This window comes from Cryptomeria japonica, chromosome 9, assembly GCF_030272615.1.
Source record: "Cryptomeria japonica chromosome 9, Sugi_1.0, whole genome shotgun sequence".
NCBI lineage: Eukaryota > Viridiplantae > Streptophyta > Pinopsida > Cupressales > Cupressaceae > Cryptomeria > Cryptomeria japonica.
In genome coordinates this window covers 202,192,873-202,209,624 of record NC_081413.1, presented here as the reverse complement: position 1 = coordinate 202,209,624, position 16,752 = coordinate 202,192,873, and the positions used below count along the sequence as shown (strand labels likewise).

Genomic DNA, 16,752 nt, shown 5'->3' with positions numbered 1-16,752 from the left:
AGACATCATACGTGTAATCTCCTTATCTCACCATAAAATCATGTAGAAGTAAAATGTGAAGCCATTAGTAGCTGCCAAGATGACCCCCTTATCAACTCCTTGGCCTACGAGGTCAAATAGTAGGCCAACCTTGTGAATGTCCGCATGCTAAGGAGAAGGGGACATTACACCCTAGGTCCACTTTCAAAAAACCAGAAAAAAGCAAAAAGCAAAAATGCAAGCCAAAAAAGCTGCTTCCCGGATTGATCCCAAAGTGCCAAAAATCAAAAAAAGAAAAAAAGTAGAATTCCTTAAAAATAGGAAGGCGTCAAAATTGACCCTAAGCAATTGCAATCTTCATCCTTCGAGCCTTCTAAGTTCTTTGGTGATGTCTAAACAATGATCTGAGCAAGAATTCTCTATTTGGCTTGGGGGAAGTCTTGAAAAAACTCTAACTCTAAACTCTCGAAAAATAGAGACTTATGAAATTGCAATGCTTAGACAAAACCCTTAAAAAAGAAAACTACTAGGGGTCACCATTTGCAATAGGGCGATGTGTAAAATAGGTCACAACAGGGCCCTATTATGTTCCCCTATCTGGGCCATTATGGTTGAACCCAAATAATAAATTATAGATATTATATGATTAAGATGGTTGTGAATATATGTGCTCTAATTCTAGTAGTGGTAACTGGTATTGCGTAATTTACTGAAAGAATACTCTTGTAAATAAGTTGTATTTTTGGATTTGTCATTCTTTTGGGCAAAATTAGGTATATCCCAAAAGGGGACATTACAATTAGACTAATGGATAGAATGAATAACCTCTTGTGCAATCACAACTGTTTACCCTCTAGGTGAATAGTTTAAAACATACAGATAGAATGCTTAACGAGAAACAATAATGCCATAGATACCAGATGATAAGATCAAGCAAATATGTGAGATACTATTTCCATTTATAATCATGTTCTTATACAAGTTACCTTCCATGGTATATAAAGGTACCGAGGGGGTGCAAGGGACAACCGTCGCACTCGTAACTACCATCCCTCGGTTACACTACTAACAAAGTAAAGTACTACCTAATTAATTACTGTTTATTCCCGTACAATATTACCGCCAACATCATCCCCCTCAAAAAACAAGGTCGTCTCCTGACGACTGAAAAACAAAATGGGATGATTAACAACATAGAATTCAGGACTGAGAATGGGTTGGAGGAAGCGTCCCTGGTGAGGAGGGTGCCGATGCGCGAGGTGCGGCTGTCAAGCGAGCACATAACTCATAGACCTGCTCCGTCCTCAGCGTGAGGTCCCGCTCTGCAACCATCTGGCGCTCCATCGTTGTTTTCACCATCATCGTCGCCTCCAAGACCTCTTTATCTTTCTGCTCCACTATCTCTAAGGCACTACCCAGGCGACTCTCCAACATAGCTCTGTCCTCACGAGCTTCCTCCAACCGTACCTCCAAGGCACCCTTCGCCGAAATCTCCTCGGCTAACACTGTGTCCAAGGTAGAGCGTTCTGCATCCCATGAGGCCTTATCCCGAGTCAATTGCTCTTTGTGCGACTCCTCCATCTGCTGGAGTCGAGCAACCAACTCTTCCCGTGCCAACACAGCCTCCTGGCACTGGGTCTAGGTACTCTCAGCAATATACAGCGTCCTCCGCAACTCATAGTAGGTCTCTCGAAAAACCTACTCTATCCTCTGCAACAATGATTGTCTGTTGGTCTCACCAACCTGCTTGCGGAGGCCTCAATTCTCCAACATCTGTAAGGTCTCCGTAGTAGGCCACCCACCAGACTCAAAACACTGCACAAAGTGTGTTGTGCACCTACCCCTCATAAACCCGAGTAGCTGCTCCAACTCTTCATCTGTCCGAGCATCTCCCTGAGACCTCGCAGAGGCTACCATCCGTCGGGCTTTGACAGCCATATCCGCAAGGAACTACTCCAATTCCCTATCACCCTCCACTCTCGGAGATGCTAGGCACCGTGCTCCAGGGCATCCCTATGAGGGCTCTACAGTGGCTCATCATGCGGAGGGCTCTGGATCAACTCCTCTTGCCTGGGACTCAGCACCAACTCACGAATGGGTGAGTGGTCTCTCTATACAATCCATGTAGTCTCTGGTGAACTGTCTCCGACCAGGTCCAGAATCTCATGAGGGCTCGGCTCACACCGTGGGGAGATGACCGCTACTCCAACTGGTGCTACTGGTGTCATTTTGTACCGACTCAACCACACACTCATATCCGTCTGAGAACGTGTACCACTCCTCCAAGATGCTCTGCTGGTACAACCTCCCTACCAACCTTCCCACCACTGCCCCTAGCCTCTACTGTTGCCGTGGGACTCCTGTCGTCAACCACGTGAGGCTCTGGTAAGGCTACCAATGTCGCGGCCTCGTGTGGGGGAACCATAATCACTAGTGCCCAGCCCTGCCCAAAACCAGGAACCGGCACTGCCAATACTACCACTCTAGGCAGAGTCCGAGTGGTACTTGCTGAGACCATCTGCTAAGATAACTCACCAGAGGGTCGTGTGGCTACTGCTGGCACAACTACGAGAGGTGGAGGTGTGGCTGTCTGCGCAATTGCAAAAGATGTTGGCCCCATCTCCTCCTCCACCTGCTATCCGCCTCTACCCACCATTCTGAAACTACTCTCAGTGGCCTGTGATGTATCACCGGAGTCCTCCTTCGCACTATCCTCCTCACTCGGGTCACTAGTCTCGGACTCCGACTCTGTTTCCGACTCAGACACCACCACCCGTCACTTCCGTTTCTTGCCTAATTGTGTATCTCCACAAGGTGCCATGATATCCAAGTGAACCAATAAAATATAGGCAGCTGCCCCAGGTGTACACGGCCTTGTGGTGCCAAGTGTCGTGTGTCTAGTGAGCCCTGAAGGCGTACCGCATCCAGGAAGAGTCCAATCACATGGTAGGGCATGTAGAAGGTCCTGTGCTGGAGGGTCATGAATTCCTCCATCCTATCTACCAGTACCGATGCTCAGTCGTATACCATGCCATTGTGGATGTCATTCACTAGCACCACCTGCGCCATGGCAATGTCTAAAGCCCTACTCGCTCCCATCAAGCGGCTCTTCAACACATCCATAAGGCACCGCCATATCCCCTCTCTCAAGAACTACTTCTTCAAACCTCTTCCTTTGCTGGCATGCTGGAGACTATCCAGTTCGGCTTGTGTGAGGTCGTCGCGACACATCAACTTAAGAGTATCTTTTAAATCTGGGGATATTTTCTGCCCCTTGTCCACTTTCTTTCCCTGCACTCTTGGAATACCAAAAACTCTTGTAAATTTTGTGGAAGCGAACGACACCGTAACCTGGTGCTGCTTGTAATCAAATACCGATTGTCGCCTGTGTGGGTCACAGGCACCAATCATGGCCCGCAGCACAACCTCAAAATCCTTAATGCAAAAGATGGGCATCCGGATGGCCCACCGTACCTGTGCAAGTTGTAGTTGTGCTTCATAGGATCATCATGCGGGGTCTCATTCCACCATTTCCTACAATCTGCTCCACTCAAGCCCTCGAAGGTAAATGGTGTCCATGGTCACCTCATTCTTCGCTGCCATCTGCTGCTGCACTTTGGGTTGCACCTTTCTACCTTTGCTTTTGCTGCTGTCAGCCATGCTGCAAAGGATGATATTGAAGTAGAGGAAAGAACAGATCCAATGGAGTTTTCATGGAGGCTGAGGAACAAACAACTTAGGTTAAACAAACGGCCCACCAAACCCGCAGAATACCTTCATAAAAGCTTGTTTATCAAAAGATTGAATAAGGTTCATTCTTTAGGCCAAAACAAAAACCCTAGGGAGATCGGTTGTTTGGACGAAAACCCAATCAGCCTATTGGGTGGATTCATCTCAAAATTGAAAATTCACAACTGGACTTTATTAGCGAAATTTGCAAAGACTTCTTCGAAGACAAATTTTCAGAGGTATTTATATAATTTTCAGAAATAAGTTATTATGACAGGAGAATAAATATTTTATGACTGGAAAATAATTATGTTTTTGCTGGAGAATAAAGCTATGGTTTGGGGCAAATTAATTATTATTTTGGTGAACACTTACATGCAAATTTGAGGACTTTATTCTTATCATGGGTTTCATATGGAACACCAAGCTTATATGAATAAAGTTATTATCTGTGGGGTGATAACATGTTAAGCCAGGCATTGATTTCTTTTGGTAATCGAATTACTCCTTCCTATGTGTGGGCTTGGTGTGAGCTGGCAATAACTATTTGATGGGCCAGTAAAAATGAAATATACCATGAAATAACTCTGAGTCGATTCTCCTCTTGGCTGCCAAACATCACTTTATCGGTAATGATACTTCCTCACATCTGGGCAAATAAATATTATTGGTAATTTAGTTGGTTATTAAAGGCATTTGCTTCTAATCAATCCGTGAAGTTTTGTTGGGTGCATGGGCCCCATTTATGGGCAATTCATTATTCCATTGGATGTGAGAATTATATTAATTGCTATCTCATTGTTCCACCATGAGAAGTCATTATTTGAAGGAATAACCTTACCATTTGGTCAATTATTGGAAATATTGACTGTATGAATGGTTGCTGGTCGATACAACTACCCATGCAAGCATTTGATAGATCGCCATACTTCAGAGATAGAATTGAACCAGTGAGTTGGGCATGGGAGTTTCCACTACTGGTCAAGGGCTTTGAAAAATTCACCTGTTTCATAGATGACAAAGTAGGCATATGGATACTGTGGGGAGAAATCGACCCAGTGGTGCATCATATCAATTTGTTACAGCTTTGTGCTTCTAGCCTTCATTTCTATATACAACTCTACCAGAAATTTATAATCTGCTAGTCAATAAATATTGATGTTTGTTTCAGAAGTCTCATCATGACATCCTTTGTGTATGCTAGCTCATTTGGATATTTCTGGGCAATACTGGTTATGAACAAAGGGATTGACTGGTGCAAAGGACAGGAAGGTATTTTGTATTCAATTTTGTACTCAGTATGTATTTTGCACCAACTCATTGCATAAGCATTTTTCTATTCCAATAATGCTTTGTTGGAATGCATGCAGTTGAAATGTATTTTGTTTATGAATTCTGATTTTGTTAAAGCATTAAACCATACTTTAAGCATAAACTCAGTCAGAAAAAACATTCCAAAACAAGCCCTCAATATTTGAAAAAATCTTTTATGAGACAAGTGATACATTTAAGGTGAAATTTGTGAGGGCTTTTACACATTGGCACAAAATAGTCATCCATAGATACAACAAATAAGGTTGGATTTACTTTAGTTCTAACTTCTATTATTCCTTCTAGGACACGGTTGAAAAATATCATTGCAAATACTGTCATAGTTTGATAAGGTCTGTTCAGATTGATGTCATCTCATTTTCTCTTGACTGATTGTGAAAACTATGGCAAGGAAGAGCACAAGATTTATAGAGAAATCTATAAAAGGGAAGTTCAATATTTGCACATGAATCACAAGCGCACTCAGACTTACATGAGGATAACAAGAATAACAGTCCCACCCATTCAACAGGTTACTACTGCTGAGTGGACCCAAAACTGCTATCCTGTGGCCAGCACAAACACCTCCACATTCCATAAGGCATAGGAGCTAATCTCCCACTCTGCATTAACTATTCCCAAAGTTCTAGGGAGAAATTCTCATAAATATTCTTTTACAGAACCTGACACAGACAAAAAACTAAAAAGTGTGTGTCCTTACTTTGCACCCATCATGCTGCACACCTATTTAGAGGACCTCCCAAAAATCAACTATCCCTCTTATTCTCTTATCTAAACTGTATCTCCCTCTTTTTAATGAAACACTAACCGTTCCTTTCATCATTTTTATGGGATGGAAACCTGTTGTGCGTTGCACACGCTCCCTGTTGCCGACAGGGTCCCCTTTCCTTTTTTGGGCCTTTTCGTCTTCGCCCTGTTGAGCTCCGCGCAGAGTGGCTCACGTCCTTTTGAGCGTGCCCGTAATCAGTTCGTGAGATGGTGGTGTCATGAGCAGGAGCTTGTCAATCCGTGAGATTAGTTGAGCCTTCAAGCATGAGATTCCAAGAGAGTTAAATTTAAATCGCCTGAGATGGGCGTAAAGTGATAGAAGCTGACAATCCACCTCAAATCGCCTATGTTTTCAAAGTGGCTCAAATCGCCTAGGTTTTCAAAACGCCTCAAAACAAGAAATTCGCATTTTGGAGGGCAAGTGCAAGAGTGCGAAATTTTTGAAATCCCATTAAACCCTGAAGTTCGCACTGTTCAGTGAAAACGCAAGAAGTTAAAAGTTTGGAAAATGCCTCCAAACGCCGAAATCGTGCAAAGGGGTAAGTGAAAAGCTTTTTTTTTTTTAAGTTTACAAATGGTCCATAAGCCCCGAAAATCTAGATTCCAAGGGAAATCCATGTCCAGTCTGGATTTTGAGTGGGGAAAATCATGGGTAGTCAGGAATATCAAGGAAAAAGCACCTCTAGTCTAGAATTTTGACCTTTTGACCCTTCGAATATGGATTTTCATCCAGAATATAATGATTTTTCCACTCAAAATCACTAGGAAACTTCAAAACTCAATAAAACTCATCTGGACTTAGGCAAATTTACCAAAATTTGAGCGAGAATATAGGGATTTCATCAGGATAAAGTGCAAATTTGACTTGAATAACTTCCTAGGAGTGAGAAACCAACTCCAAAAGGTCCTAAAACACCTTGGCACTCAAAAATCACCGACGTAGACGTTCAAAAACACGCTAACGCTCAAATGCCAACACAACCCTTAGCAAGAATAAATCAAAACCCTAAGGCAACCCCTAGACTTGGGAAAAACTCAAGATCACTCTAACATTTTGACATTTTAAACACGCGATCCTATTCAAAATTCAAAAACCCTCTCATCGGCAAAGGCAAACACTACGAAACTAGGCAAAACTTCTACTCTAAAAAGCGAAAAGAGGGGGTCCCCATTTGCAATGGGGCAATGTTTGAAGACATCACAACACGGCCGAGGGCAAGAAAAAGACAAGAGAAAGACACAGAATTCTAAGCACATAGCAATGATGGTGACAAGAGTACCAAGCAGTAGTAGTACTAAGAAGGCCAAAGTAGGGCCAAGAATTCAGCGAAACCAATAGGAGAAAGTGACGGTAGAAACCTTGGCATTTGAAAGTGTTACAGGGAGTGAATGCTGCAGCGGGTGGGATGAAACCCCTCCGGACCATGCACTAAAGAACTCTCTCAGGAAGGCCGAGGTAGACCATGCCATTCAAATGTCAACCTTCAACATAAAGGATTTTGTGCCAGTTCTCCGAACCATGGTGGTCGGCTGACTCTCGCAGACAAAAATCTATAATAGAGTACCAAGACTGCACTATCACGGTTTCCTTCAAGCCCAACGACTTTCAAAGGGTATTTGGAATACCAAACAGGGGGGAGTCTGCCGCGAAACCAACCACTAAATTGACCAAGGAACAGAAAGATTTCCTGCTAAACTTGGTGTGTCATAGCAGTTTGACACCTGCAGAATGGAAGAGTTTGTGGGCAAGCAGCAACAACCGAGGACTGAAACGTTCCTTCATTGCCACTCGTGACTGGAAGATGCTGATGGATCTGGTGAAGAGCAGGTTGACAGGGGCAAGTAGGGCTTCAGACATAGCCATTTGGATGATAGGCTTCATGAATGGACTCAAAATAGGTCACGTGTATAATTGGATGAAGCTGCTCTTGGATAGGATTAATGACTTTCTTGCCCTAGAACATAAAACATTCTACATGTGCCACCACGCCATCATCTTGTTCCTGGAAGTTGTTCGTGCGTAGGTACCCTCCGAGAAGTGGGGGAGGTTTCAGTCACAGGGAAGAGTAGAACCGAATAAACCTGCTATGTACTAGTGGGTGCATTTGGACACACTCGGCAGTGGTGACGCCACCCAACTAGCTAGGAAGAAGAGGAAACAGGAAATAGAAGAGGAAAGTTCCGATGATGATACCGAAGGGGAAGAGGAAGAAACGGAAGATTTGGAGAGTCAAAGCGGTGAAGAGGGATTCTGGATGGCACCGCACAATGTAGACTTGAATGAAGTTGAAGAAGTAGAAGGGGTGGAAGTGCAGCCAGAAGGAGGGGACGAAGTAGAGTGACCCACAGCGCAAGAGAAAACTATGGCACGAGTAAAGTTTGCAACCCCAAAGCTACCCCCTTCGGCTCACCTGGTACCCCCGCATGCATTGACAGTGGCTACGCCGATGGGGGACGTCACCCCAGTCAATGTGTTGTTTCAGAAAGTTCCCGAAGGATCCCCACAGGCACCAGTCTGAGTGTCCTTACCCCAGGTTGGGCTGGCTATCGGGGGAGTATTTCAACCAAGGGACAAAGTTGTACAAACACCTACAGCTGGGGCGGTACGGTCAGTTGCGTCAGCCATACACACACCTTTGACAGTTTACCGTACGGATGGAAGCACCTTCGGGAGATGTGCAGATGGTGGCAGCGAATGAGACAACCGTACAGATGGCAGCACCTTCGAGAGATGTACGGATGACAGTGGCAGCACCCTCGGGTGGGGGTGTATCAACGGCAGTATCTTCGGGTGGAGATGTACAAGTGACTGTGGCAGAAGGAGTAGCTCAGAGTGTAGATGGTGTAGTGCATACAGATGAAGAGCCACTACAGGAGGAACTAGCCATACTGGATGCTCTCGTGGCAGATGAGATAGATCAAGAGCAAGACATGGATGCATCACTAGACAGTTGGTTGGGGAAGTTTGCCCTTGCACCCCATGCACCACCTCCCCCTTCACCACGCACGATGGCAGTTGGCCAAGAGCAGATTCAGGATGAGGGGATCGGAAACATAGAGCGGAACCTGAGGAAGGGGGAGAGTGAACATGAGAATACGCATAGTATTATCAATCTGGAGGATGATAGCTTCCAATCCGGAAACATCAGGATGATGGACACAGAGTCACCACCAAGGAAGGCTCCATCCGGGAGTCTTCGCATTTCACAACCAGATGTACAAGACCCCGTCGGCTCTATTCAGCGGTTCATGACGAAGTTGCAGGGCTTTACAGAGGTAGCACGAGGCATCACCGACCGGGCCTTACACATAGATGCAGGAGCCCTACCAAAAGCAAAGAAGCTTCTGGCATTTATGACCTCCGGATGCCAGGAGGAGTTCACACAGCAATTCGCCCAACATGGCTGGCCAGCAGCCGGGACTCCTGAGATGGTGGCAACCTGGTGAGGTACACACATCATGCACGATCAGGGGGCATTTGGCCCCACCTTGTAGGGTATGGAGAGCTCCTACCGGGAGCTATATTTTCAGATGCAGCGAGCCCAAGCTGAACAACGAGCTACTAAGGAAGAGACTGTTGTACTCCAAAAGAAGTTGGATAAACGTATAGAACTTGCCGCTATGGAAAAGCATATTAGAATTGAGTTGGAGGAGGCCGCTGCACTACAGAAGACCCGTATGGCCGAACAAAGTATTCAAATCAAGACATTGGAGGGGAGGGTCTTGGTCCTAACACGTGAGGTGGAGCAAAAGGATAAGGATCTGATGGAGGCAGCTCTAATGGTGAAGAAAGCTTGTGAACGCCAACTAGTTGCTGAGAGGAACCTACGGCTCCGCACGGAGCAACTGCAACAGTCCCGACAGCAAGCTTCAGCTTCTACCACCCCAAGGACGTCTTCTCATCCCTCTCAGTCTTAGTTTTTAGTTTTGACCAGCTCCCATTTTGTCTTCGTTGTCTGGAAGGCGACTACTTTTTGGGTGGGTTGATGTTAGGCGGCAATTAGGCTAATACTTATAGTTTTGCTAAGTTATGTTTTTGTGTAATAAGCAGCAGTTGGTTCCTGTAGGGGTTAGTCGGCAGTTGTGACGGTTGGCATCTCCACCAACCGCTGGGTGTCTTATAGAGTGCAATGTAAGGGAACCATGGTAATAATGTTGATGTACTAGCTTTTGGAATGCAATAAAGGAAACATCTTTCTGCCATATTGTTGTGACTGTTACTTTATTAATGTTTTGAATATAATTGTAGTTGTTGGTTATATGTTTTGTGTGCATTTACTGTTTATTCTGTGAACTTGAACAATTCACCGTAGGGAGTAAACAACATACTTCCTCCCGTCACTCTCAATCGAGAGTGTCTTCCATTTCCAATTATGATTCGCCTTGGCCATACTCAACCATCCTCTCCCAAGGAGTGTGTTGTATGCCTTCTTCTACAATGGGATGACTACGAAGTCCAAGAAGAATTGTTGTGTCCCAATCATTACTTTTTGTGTCATCAATGTTCCCAACAGCTCGATGTCATGATGGTCGGCACCTACCAAGTGGAAGGTCGACGGCCAAAGTATCAGCTTCCCCAAACATTTCCAAGTGTCCTCCGGCAGCACATTAACTCTCGAGCCCCCGTCGACGATGGTGTTTGCCAACTTTTGGCCCATTTATTCTATCTTGACAACACCCGACTTCCTCTAGATGCTTACTGCCAACAAAATTGGATCACTAGTCTCATCCCCTTCGGGTGGTGGTTTTACCGTCAATTTCTTCATTTGTCTTACATTGTTGTTGGATGACTATGTCGTCACTGACTGTGTTGGTAATTGCCATTCTCAGTTGTGGCATAGTTTGAAGGTATGCCACCTTAATGGGTATAATTGTTTGTAGCACCTGCCAAACTATGTTCTTCTTTGACTCCCGCAATGACGTACTTACAATTCCATTGGAAGTTACTCGTTCCTTCACCAGTGTAATGTCCCCATTTTTTGAAGAAGAATTTATTCATTAATTTAATTAGTTAAGTTTTCCAAATTATTATTATTTTTCATGGATAGCTTGATTAATTATTTTAATTAATAATATTAAGTTAATTATTTATAAAGTTATCAAATAAATTAAAAAATTAAAAGATGAAATTATATTTAATTAATTTAATAAAGTGACTTAATTAAATATTATATCATAAAGTCACTTAGTGAAATAATATGATTTTAATATTATTTCTAGAAGCTTCTAGAGATGTACTGAAAAAGTATAAAGGGAGATCTAGTTGAGCTTCAAAGCAGCTTGGGATTGAATCTTGATATTGATTGAATTTTGTAGAGCCAAGGGGTTTCTGCAGAGTATTGTCTTTGGGAACGGAAACTCCCATTGATAAGCATAACTGAGGGAGTGAAAGATCTCTCGAGGAGTTGCATTGAGGAGGTGATACTTCAGTCATCTCGATTGTGCTTCATTGGTGGCCAAAGGCCAACTTGTAGGGTTCGAACTTGAGGAAGACTTGGAGACCTTTGGGGGTCGTAGGACCTCATTGTTAAGGAGCTGATTATACCTACTTGAAATGAGACTAATCTCAGTAATTTTCAGACTTACAGCAGTTTGGAGGAGAGCCACGATTTGGCTCCTTTTACCTACACTTACATCTGCACATTGGGAGAATAAAGATGACTTTTGTAAAAAGCATTTGGTAAAGATATTGTGATGATTGCAGGTGTTATTTCAGTTCTGAATCAAAAAAACCAGACCCTTATTCCCCACGATTTTGCTCCTATTTCATCCTTGAAGCATCGTAACAAACATTGGAGGGCAGTGCTAGCATTGGGGATGAAAGGCGATTCATTTAGGGGAGGTTTGGAGGGAGTAATAAGAAGAGAGCAGTGCCAAATCAGATCTGAAAGTAAATTCGTACCAGTCCATCATCCTCCACAATTTTGCATCATATTACCTTGCTTTGGCATCTAAACCTTCATGTGATTGAAGCGATCTCTTTGGGGAGGAACAACGATGATGATTAGTAATTGAAAGGAGGCGTAGGTGTCAGTATTAATTAATTGTCAGCCTACAGATCAGAAACAGGGGCGATTTGAAGAAAGGAGTCAAATTGGCATCAAACCACAACAAAAGGGGTAATGCCACCCTTGAGGGGTGAAGGCGATCATTTATGAGGAGAGTTTGGATGATAGCAGCAGACCATTAATTATTTCAGACCATCTTATTTTTAGCAGGGGCGACTTTTGAGGACAAGTACGATTTTCAGATTGGAGGCTTCAAAAATCGTCGTATTGCTTGCTTCTTCAGCTATCAAGGAAGGCAATTCATAATCAGGTTCATTAGCCAACATTTCAAGCACATATTGTTTTGTAATACCAATGGCTGTCATGAGTCCTCAGAATTTCTGAGTACTAAGTGAATAAGAGTTGATCACTAGTATTGCATTGTAATGTCCTATTTGATCATGATGTGAAATAAGAAAGGAAGGAATAAGGTTGCTGTTACCAGATTTTCACCTACAGGCTCAATCAGGTAGAGCCATTAGGTTCTTTTTGAGCAAATGGTATTTTTCATAGCCTCTCTATTTTGCATTCAAGTACAAATGAAGTAACCTCAAAAGAATGCAGAAAGCAAAGATTGCAAAGTAAAAGCATTTCATTGATATAAATGTACGAAGGATTAGGCAAGTCTTTTCGAAGAAATGTAGTCTTTATTTAAATGATAGAATGCATGTCTCACACAATAAGCCGTGAGACTGGCCATGTTCATTCAATATGCATGATGCACATGAAAGCTAAATTATACATGAATAAGTAAATGCTAAAAATGCATGTCTAGAGGGTGACCAGTCATTGCCTGAATGACTGGCGCTTGTTGGCTGATCCATAAATCTACTAGTGTCGTCCTGCTCCTCCTTGCTTCCCAGGTCCTCAGCGCTCCTTTTTCCTGCATGATTCAATAGGCAATAAGTTAGAACTGTGTTTTAAGCAATGAAAGGTCATACACTATACATGAGCATTCACTTATACATGTATAAGTCAATCCTGATGTGCAAAGAAAGGAGATGCATATTTTAAGTATCCAAGAGAAATCAGGAAAATCATCATACATATGCATATTATTGCTAGCATGTTTGCTTCATGTGCAGGATTAGGAAAAGAACATCTTGCCGGTCATAAACTTCACAAATGAGTGGGGGTAAATGAGGCTCCCACAAGGGTTGAGCCCAGCTCATATGAAAGTAACAGCGTCTCATACAATCAAGTTATATCAAAGCTGATGACAGATGAAGAGCAACAAAAATCAAGGCCTTAGAGGACATTCAATATTGCAGATTCAAAAGACTATAGTGGTTATGCAACCCTTGAGACAACGGAAGGACATGTGCAGTCTATCTTACCTTAAAGGGGAGTGTGTTAATGAAATAGCAGCCATGGTGATGTGCTAATCAGTCAAGACAGAGATTCATGGGTCTGCAATAAAGGAAGCATTAATGTCGCCATAGAAAAGTGGTACAGATAGTTCCAAAGGACTGTGAGATTCCAAGTCATTATTAGTTATAAGGTCTCATAGTTGCAGGTGTTAAAGGCAATGCTCAACTTTCAAAAAGACTATCATAGAACATATCATAACAGTAAACATCTAAAAGCAGCTCCAAAATATGATGACATTAATACCTTTGTTGCAGCACACATTCATAATGCCATATATGAGAGGAATAAAGAGCATTCACCAAACTTATACATATTAAGGGCAAATCTGAACTATTAGGAAGCATACAAAATCCAATAGCAGCTTCAGGTAATTGATTGTCCTAGGACAATGATCAGATATTTTAAAAAAAACTCAGAGTAGCCAATGGGAAAGGTACGGTGAATTTATTCACTGTCAAAGGTCTTAAAATAAAACAGTAGGCTATTATGACAGCCAAATGACAATGAATGGTGAGCAGTTTTTAGTTGTCCTCAGCAAGGAAGGGGAGCAAGACTAACTTAGCAATAGTCTTTATAGCAGCATATCGTGAAGATAGTCCAATTTCTTTGGTCTGCTGCAAATTGAAGATGATCACAGCAGTTTCAAAGATAGTATGAGCAGCTACAGCAGACATGAATCATAATGACTAAGGTCTCACACATTCATATATGCCATTGGAGAGACTTTTATTGTTTTCTCGAACTCATAAGTGTCGCACAGCATGAAAAAGGGAAGTATTCAGATACACCACATGAGGGGCATAACAATCATTTAAGCTTAAGGTCACTGCAGAGATCATTCATGCTTAGTGGAGAATCGGGTAATGACAAGTATACACAAAGCAAGAAGAGCATGATACAATTGCAAAAATCTCGATGAGAAGGACCTGAATTACAACAGTTTTGTCTTTAAAAAGTGGAGAGATTTGGCAACAATAGGAACAATATCCTTATTTTCAAGGCAAGGTCCATGCACCAAAGGGGGCAGCTTTATAAAAACATTTGACAGTGGATGTCAAAAAAATATTAACAGCTACAGCTATGTGAGCAGTGAGTTTCAAAATCATGAAGGTCATTAACAATCTCAGCATCGAAGGGCATAAGCTTTACAATGAAGGTATAGTCATAGTCGCGGCATGGTGACATCATACATATCTGCCGAGGGTTTTGAATTATTAGAACTGCAATCATCTTTATCATAGTATTATTGGGAAAAGTTCAAAGTCTTAGGAGTGGTAATTGTAATTTTCAGAATTACTTTTAAGTGATGGATCAAGTTAGTTTTCTTCAGAGTAGGTGATAAGGCAGCCCTAATCATGGTATTCTTGTTATGATAAGCACATGTAAAGAAGCAACTACAGGAACCAAAGAGACAATTCAATGCAGTCATGAGTTAATACACTTAGAATCAACCAAAAAAAAAAAAAAAAAGGAATGCAGCAGTAAAGTTAGCAGACTTCAACGCAAATTTCAGGACAGTCAATTTGCAACAGCATTTAAATCATAAGATATGCAATATTATGCAGTCCAAACCACTAAAGGGCAGATTTAATGAGGAAATGGAGAATATCGAGTTTATTTTTCCGAAAAACCCACTAATGTCTGCCAAAGAAACATGGGTTCAAAGGAAGAAAGGCGGAGCCACACGCAAGAGCACCATAGCAATTCGTAGTTTTGGAGAAATCAGTATTTTTAGAGAGATTTTTCAGAAAATCAACTTTTATGGAAAATTCTTTCATAAAATCAACCAATTTTCAGTATCCAAACCCAAAAAAATGCGTCTACAGTTTTCAGAAAGGTGTATCTTTTAACGTGCCAGCATAGTACAAATTTGGAAGAAGCAAAAAGAGGGTTTACAACTTCTTGCAATTTTTCAGTCCTTTTAATTGTTCAAAAAATCAAATTGCTATGTAAACAGAAGTGGAAATATGCATAAAACCAATCAAGGCCGTGACCAAAAGATAGCCCGAAATCTCTTTCTATCTGCAAAAAATGGGGTCGGTTTCTAGTTTTGTAGCTTACCTCGCATTTCACGCAAAGAGACTTGTGGCAAATACTCAGATTTCACAGCCCCTGCGAAAGCTCATGGCGGCCACAATACACCCAACTCGCAAAAAGAAAAAAACATGCCCAGTTTTTAGAAAATGCAAAGAATGTACAAAGAAAAAGCCTTGCGAAAATCCTTCACGTCACAGCAGAAAGATGGAGTCTCAAATGCCAAAGGGATGCGAAGAAATTCGCAGATTCGGCACCCAACACGCACAAAAAGTCGTCAAATGCCCTTCATTTCGACCTCCAAACCCCCATGGCGGCACTGCAGTTTCATTTCCAGCGGCAGCAGGGAATGAGATTATCAAGTGCCAAAGTCAAAAGTGAAATGAGCTCTTAGGGTTTTTCTTTCTCCCTAATATGTATCGATAGGTTAAGACCCTTTGTCTTACCTTATTTTCCTTTCATGTTTTGCCAAGGGGTCGATTAAATGTAATATTTGCATTGTTAATACTTATTAAGTGATTTATAATATCACTTAATATTTTATTTCAATCTAAATATCTTATTAAGTGATATTATAAATCACTTAATAAATATGTCTTTTATAAAGACTTCTATATAAGCATAATTAAAATTCAATACATTTTAATTAAAGTGATTTTCTAAAATTTTATTATTAATTAAATAATTTGTTTTACTTATGTTTATATAATTAAAATCAAAATAATAACAAATCAAATAATAATAAAATGTTATTGAAGTGAAATTGGTCACTTTGTTAATATTTTTATCATTATTTAATTTATTAGCATTTTGCCTTTAAAATATAAAACTAAAATAAAACAAAATATTTAATTAAATAATAAATTTAAAAAGGTTACTTTATGAGATGTATTTTTATTTTTAAGAAGTCAAAGAGATATTTTTGCAATTAATGAAGGCTTGCAGGCCTGTCAGGAGATATTTTAAGACCATTTATGATGCATTTAGTGGCTTTTATGGTTGCAGTATGGGTTGGCTTGACTTTGGTTCAAATGTGTTCCATTTCAGACCTGTTTGCGGGCCTGAAAAGTGGATTTTTAGGTTATGCTCGCCCAAGAGGAGGTGGAATATTTTATTCATTATCTGCTTTTTGGAAAGCATATATTCTACCTTCCTTCGTTTTTGTAGAGGTTCTTATTCATTCATCTTTTAACAAACTGTAATTTCTGAGTTCTCTTTGCAAGAAGGAATGTTTTTGTAACACATTTTCAGGAATTATAAAGCTTGGTGATACCATTTTGGCAGGGATAATAGCTTGGCTTACCTCTCTACTTCTCATTTTTTATGTTAGTGTCTTTAGTGTTAGTCACTTCTTTGTGGTTGGCTTTTGCCCCCCTTAAAATTGCACTTTTTGTTGATGCCTTATACAAAAATACATATATTCTTGCAGGTCATAAGCTGTGTTTTTCAGTAATTATCAGTCTTAGGTTGTGAAGGAAAGAGTTTTTATTTT

General features: G+C 41.4%; 1 protein-coding gene across 3 annotated transcripts in view; it reads right to left on the bottom strand.

Moving 5' to 3' along the window:
• LOC131038844 (uncharacterized) overlaps positions 1 to 16,752 on the bottom strand; it is a 210,206-nt gene that overhangs the window by 121,219 nt on the left and 72,235 nt on the right. The window contains exon 3 of one of the 3 annotated variants that reach the window (XM_059211237.1): positions 12,649 to 12,738. In XM_059211237.1, coding sequence (XP_059067220.1) covers positions 12,649 to 12,738 — 90 coding nt within the window. Of the gene's footprint in view, positions 1 to 12,411; positions 12,739 to 16,752 lie in introns of those variants that run through there. The other 2 variants (XM_057971400.2, XM_059211236.1) reach the window with 2 other exon arrangements.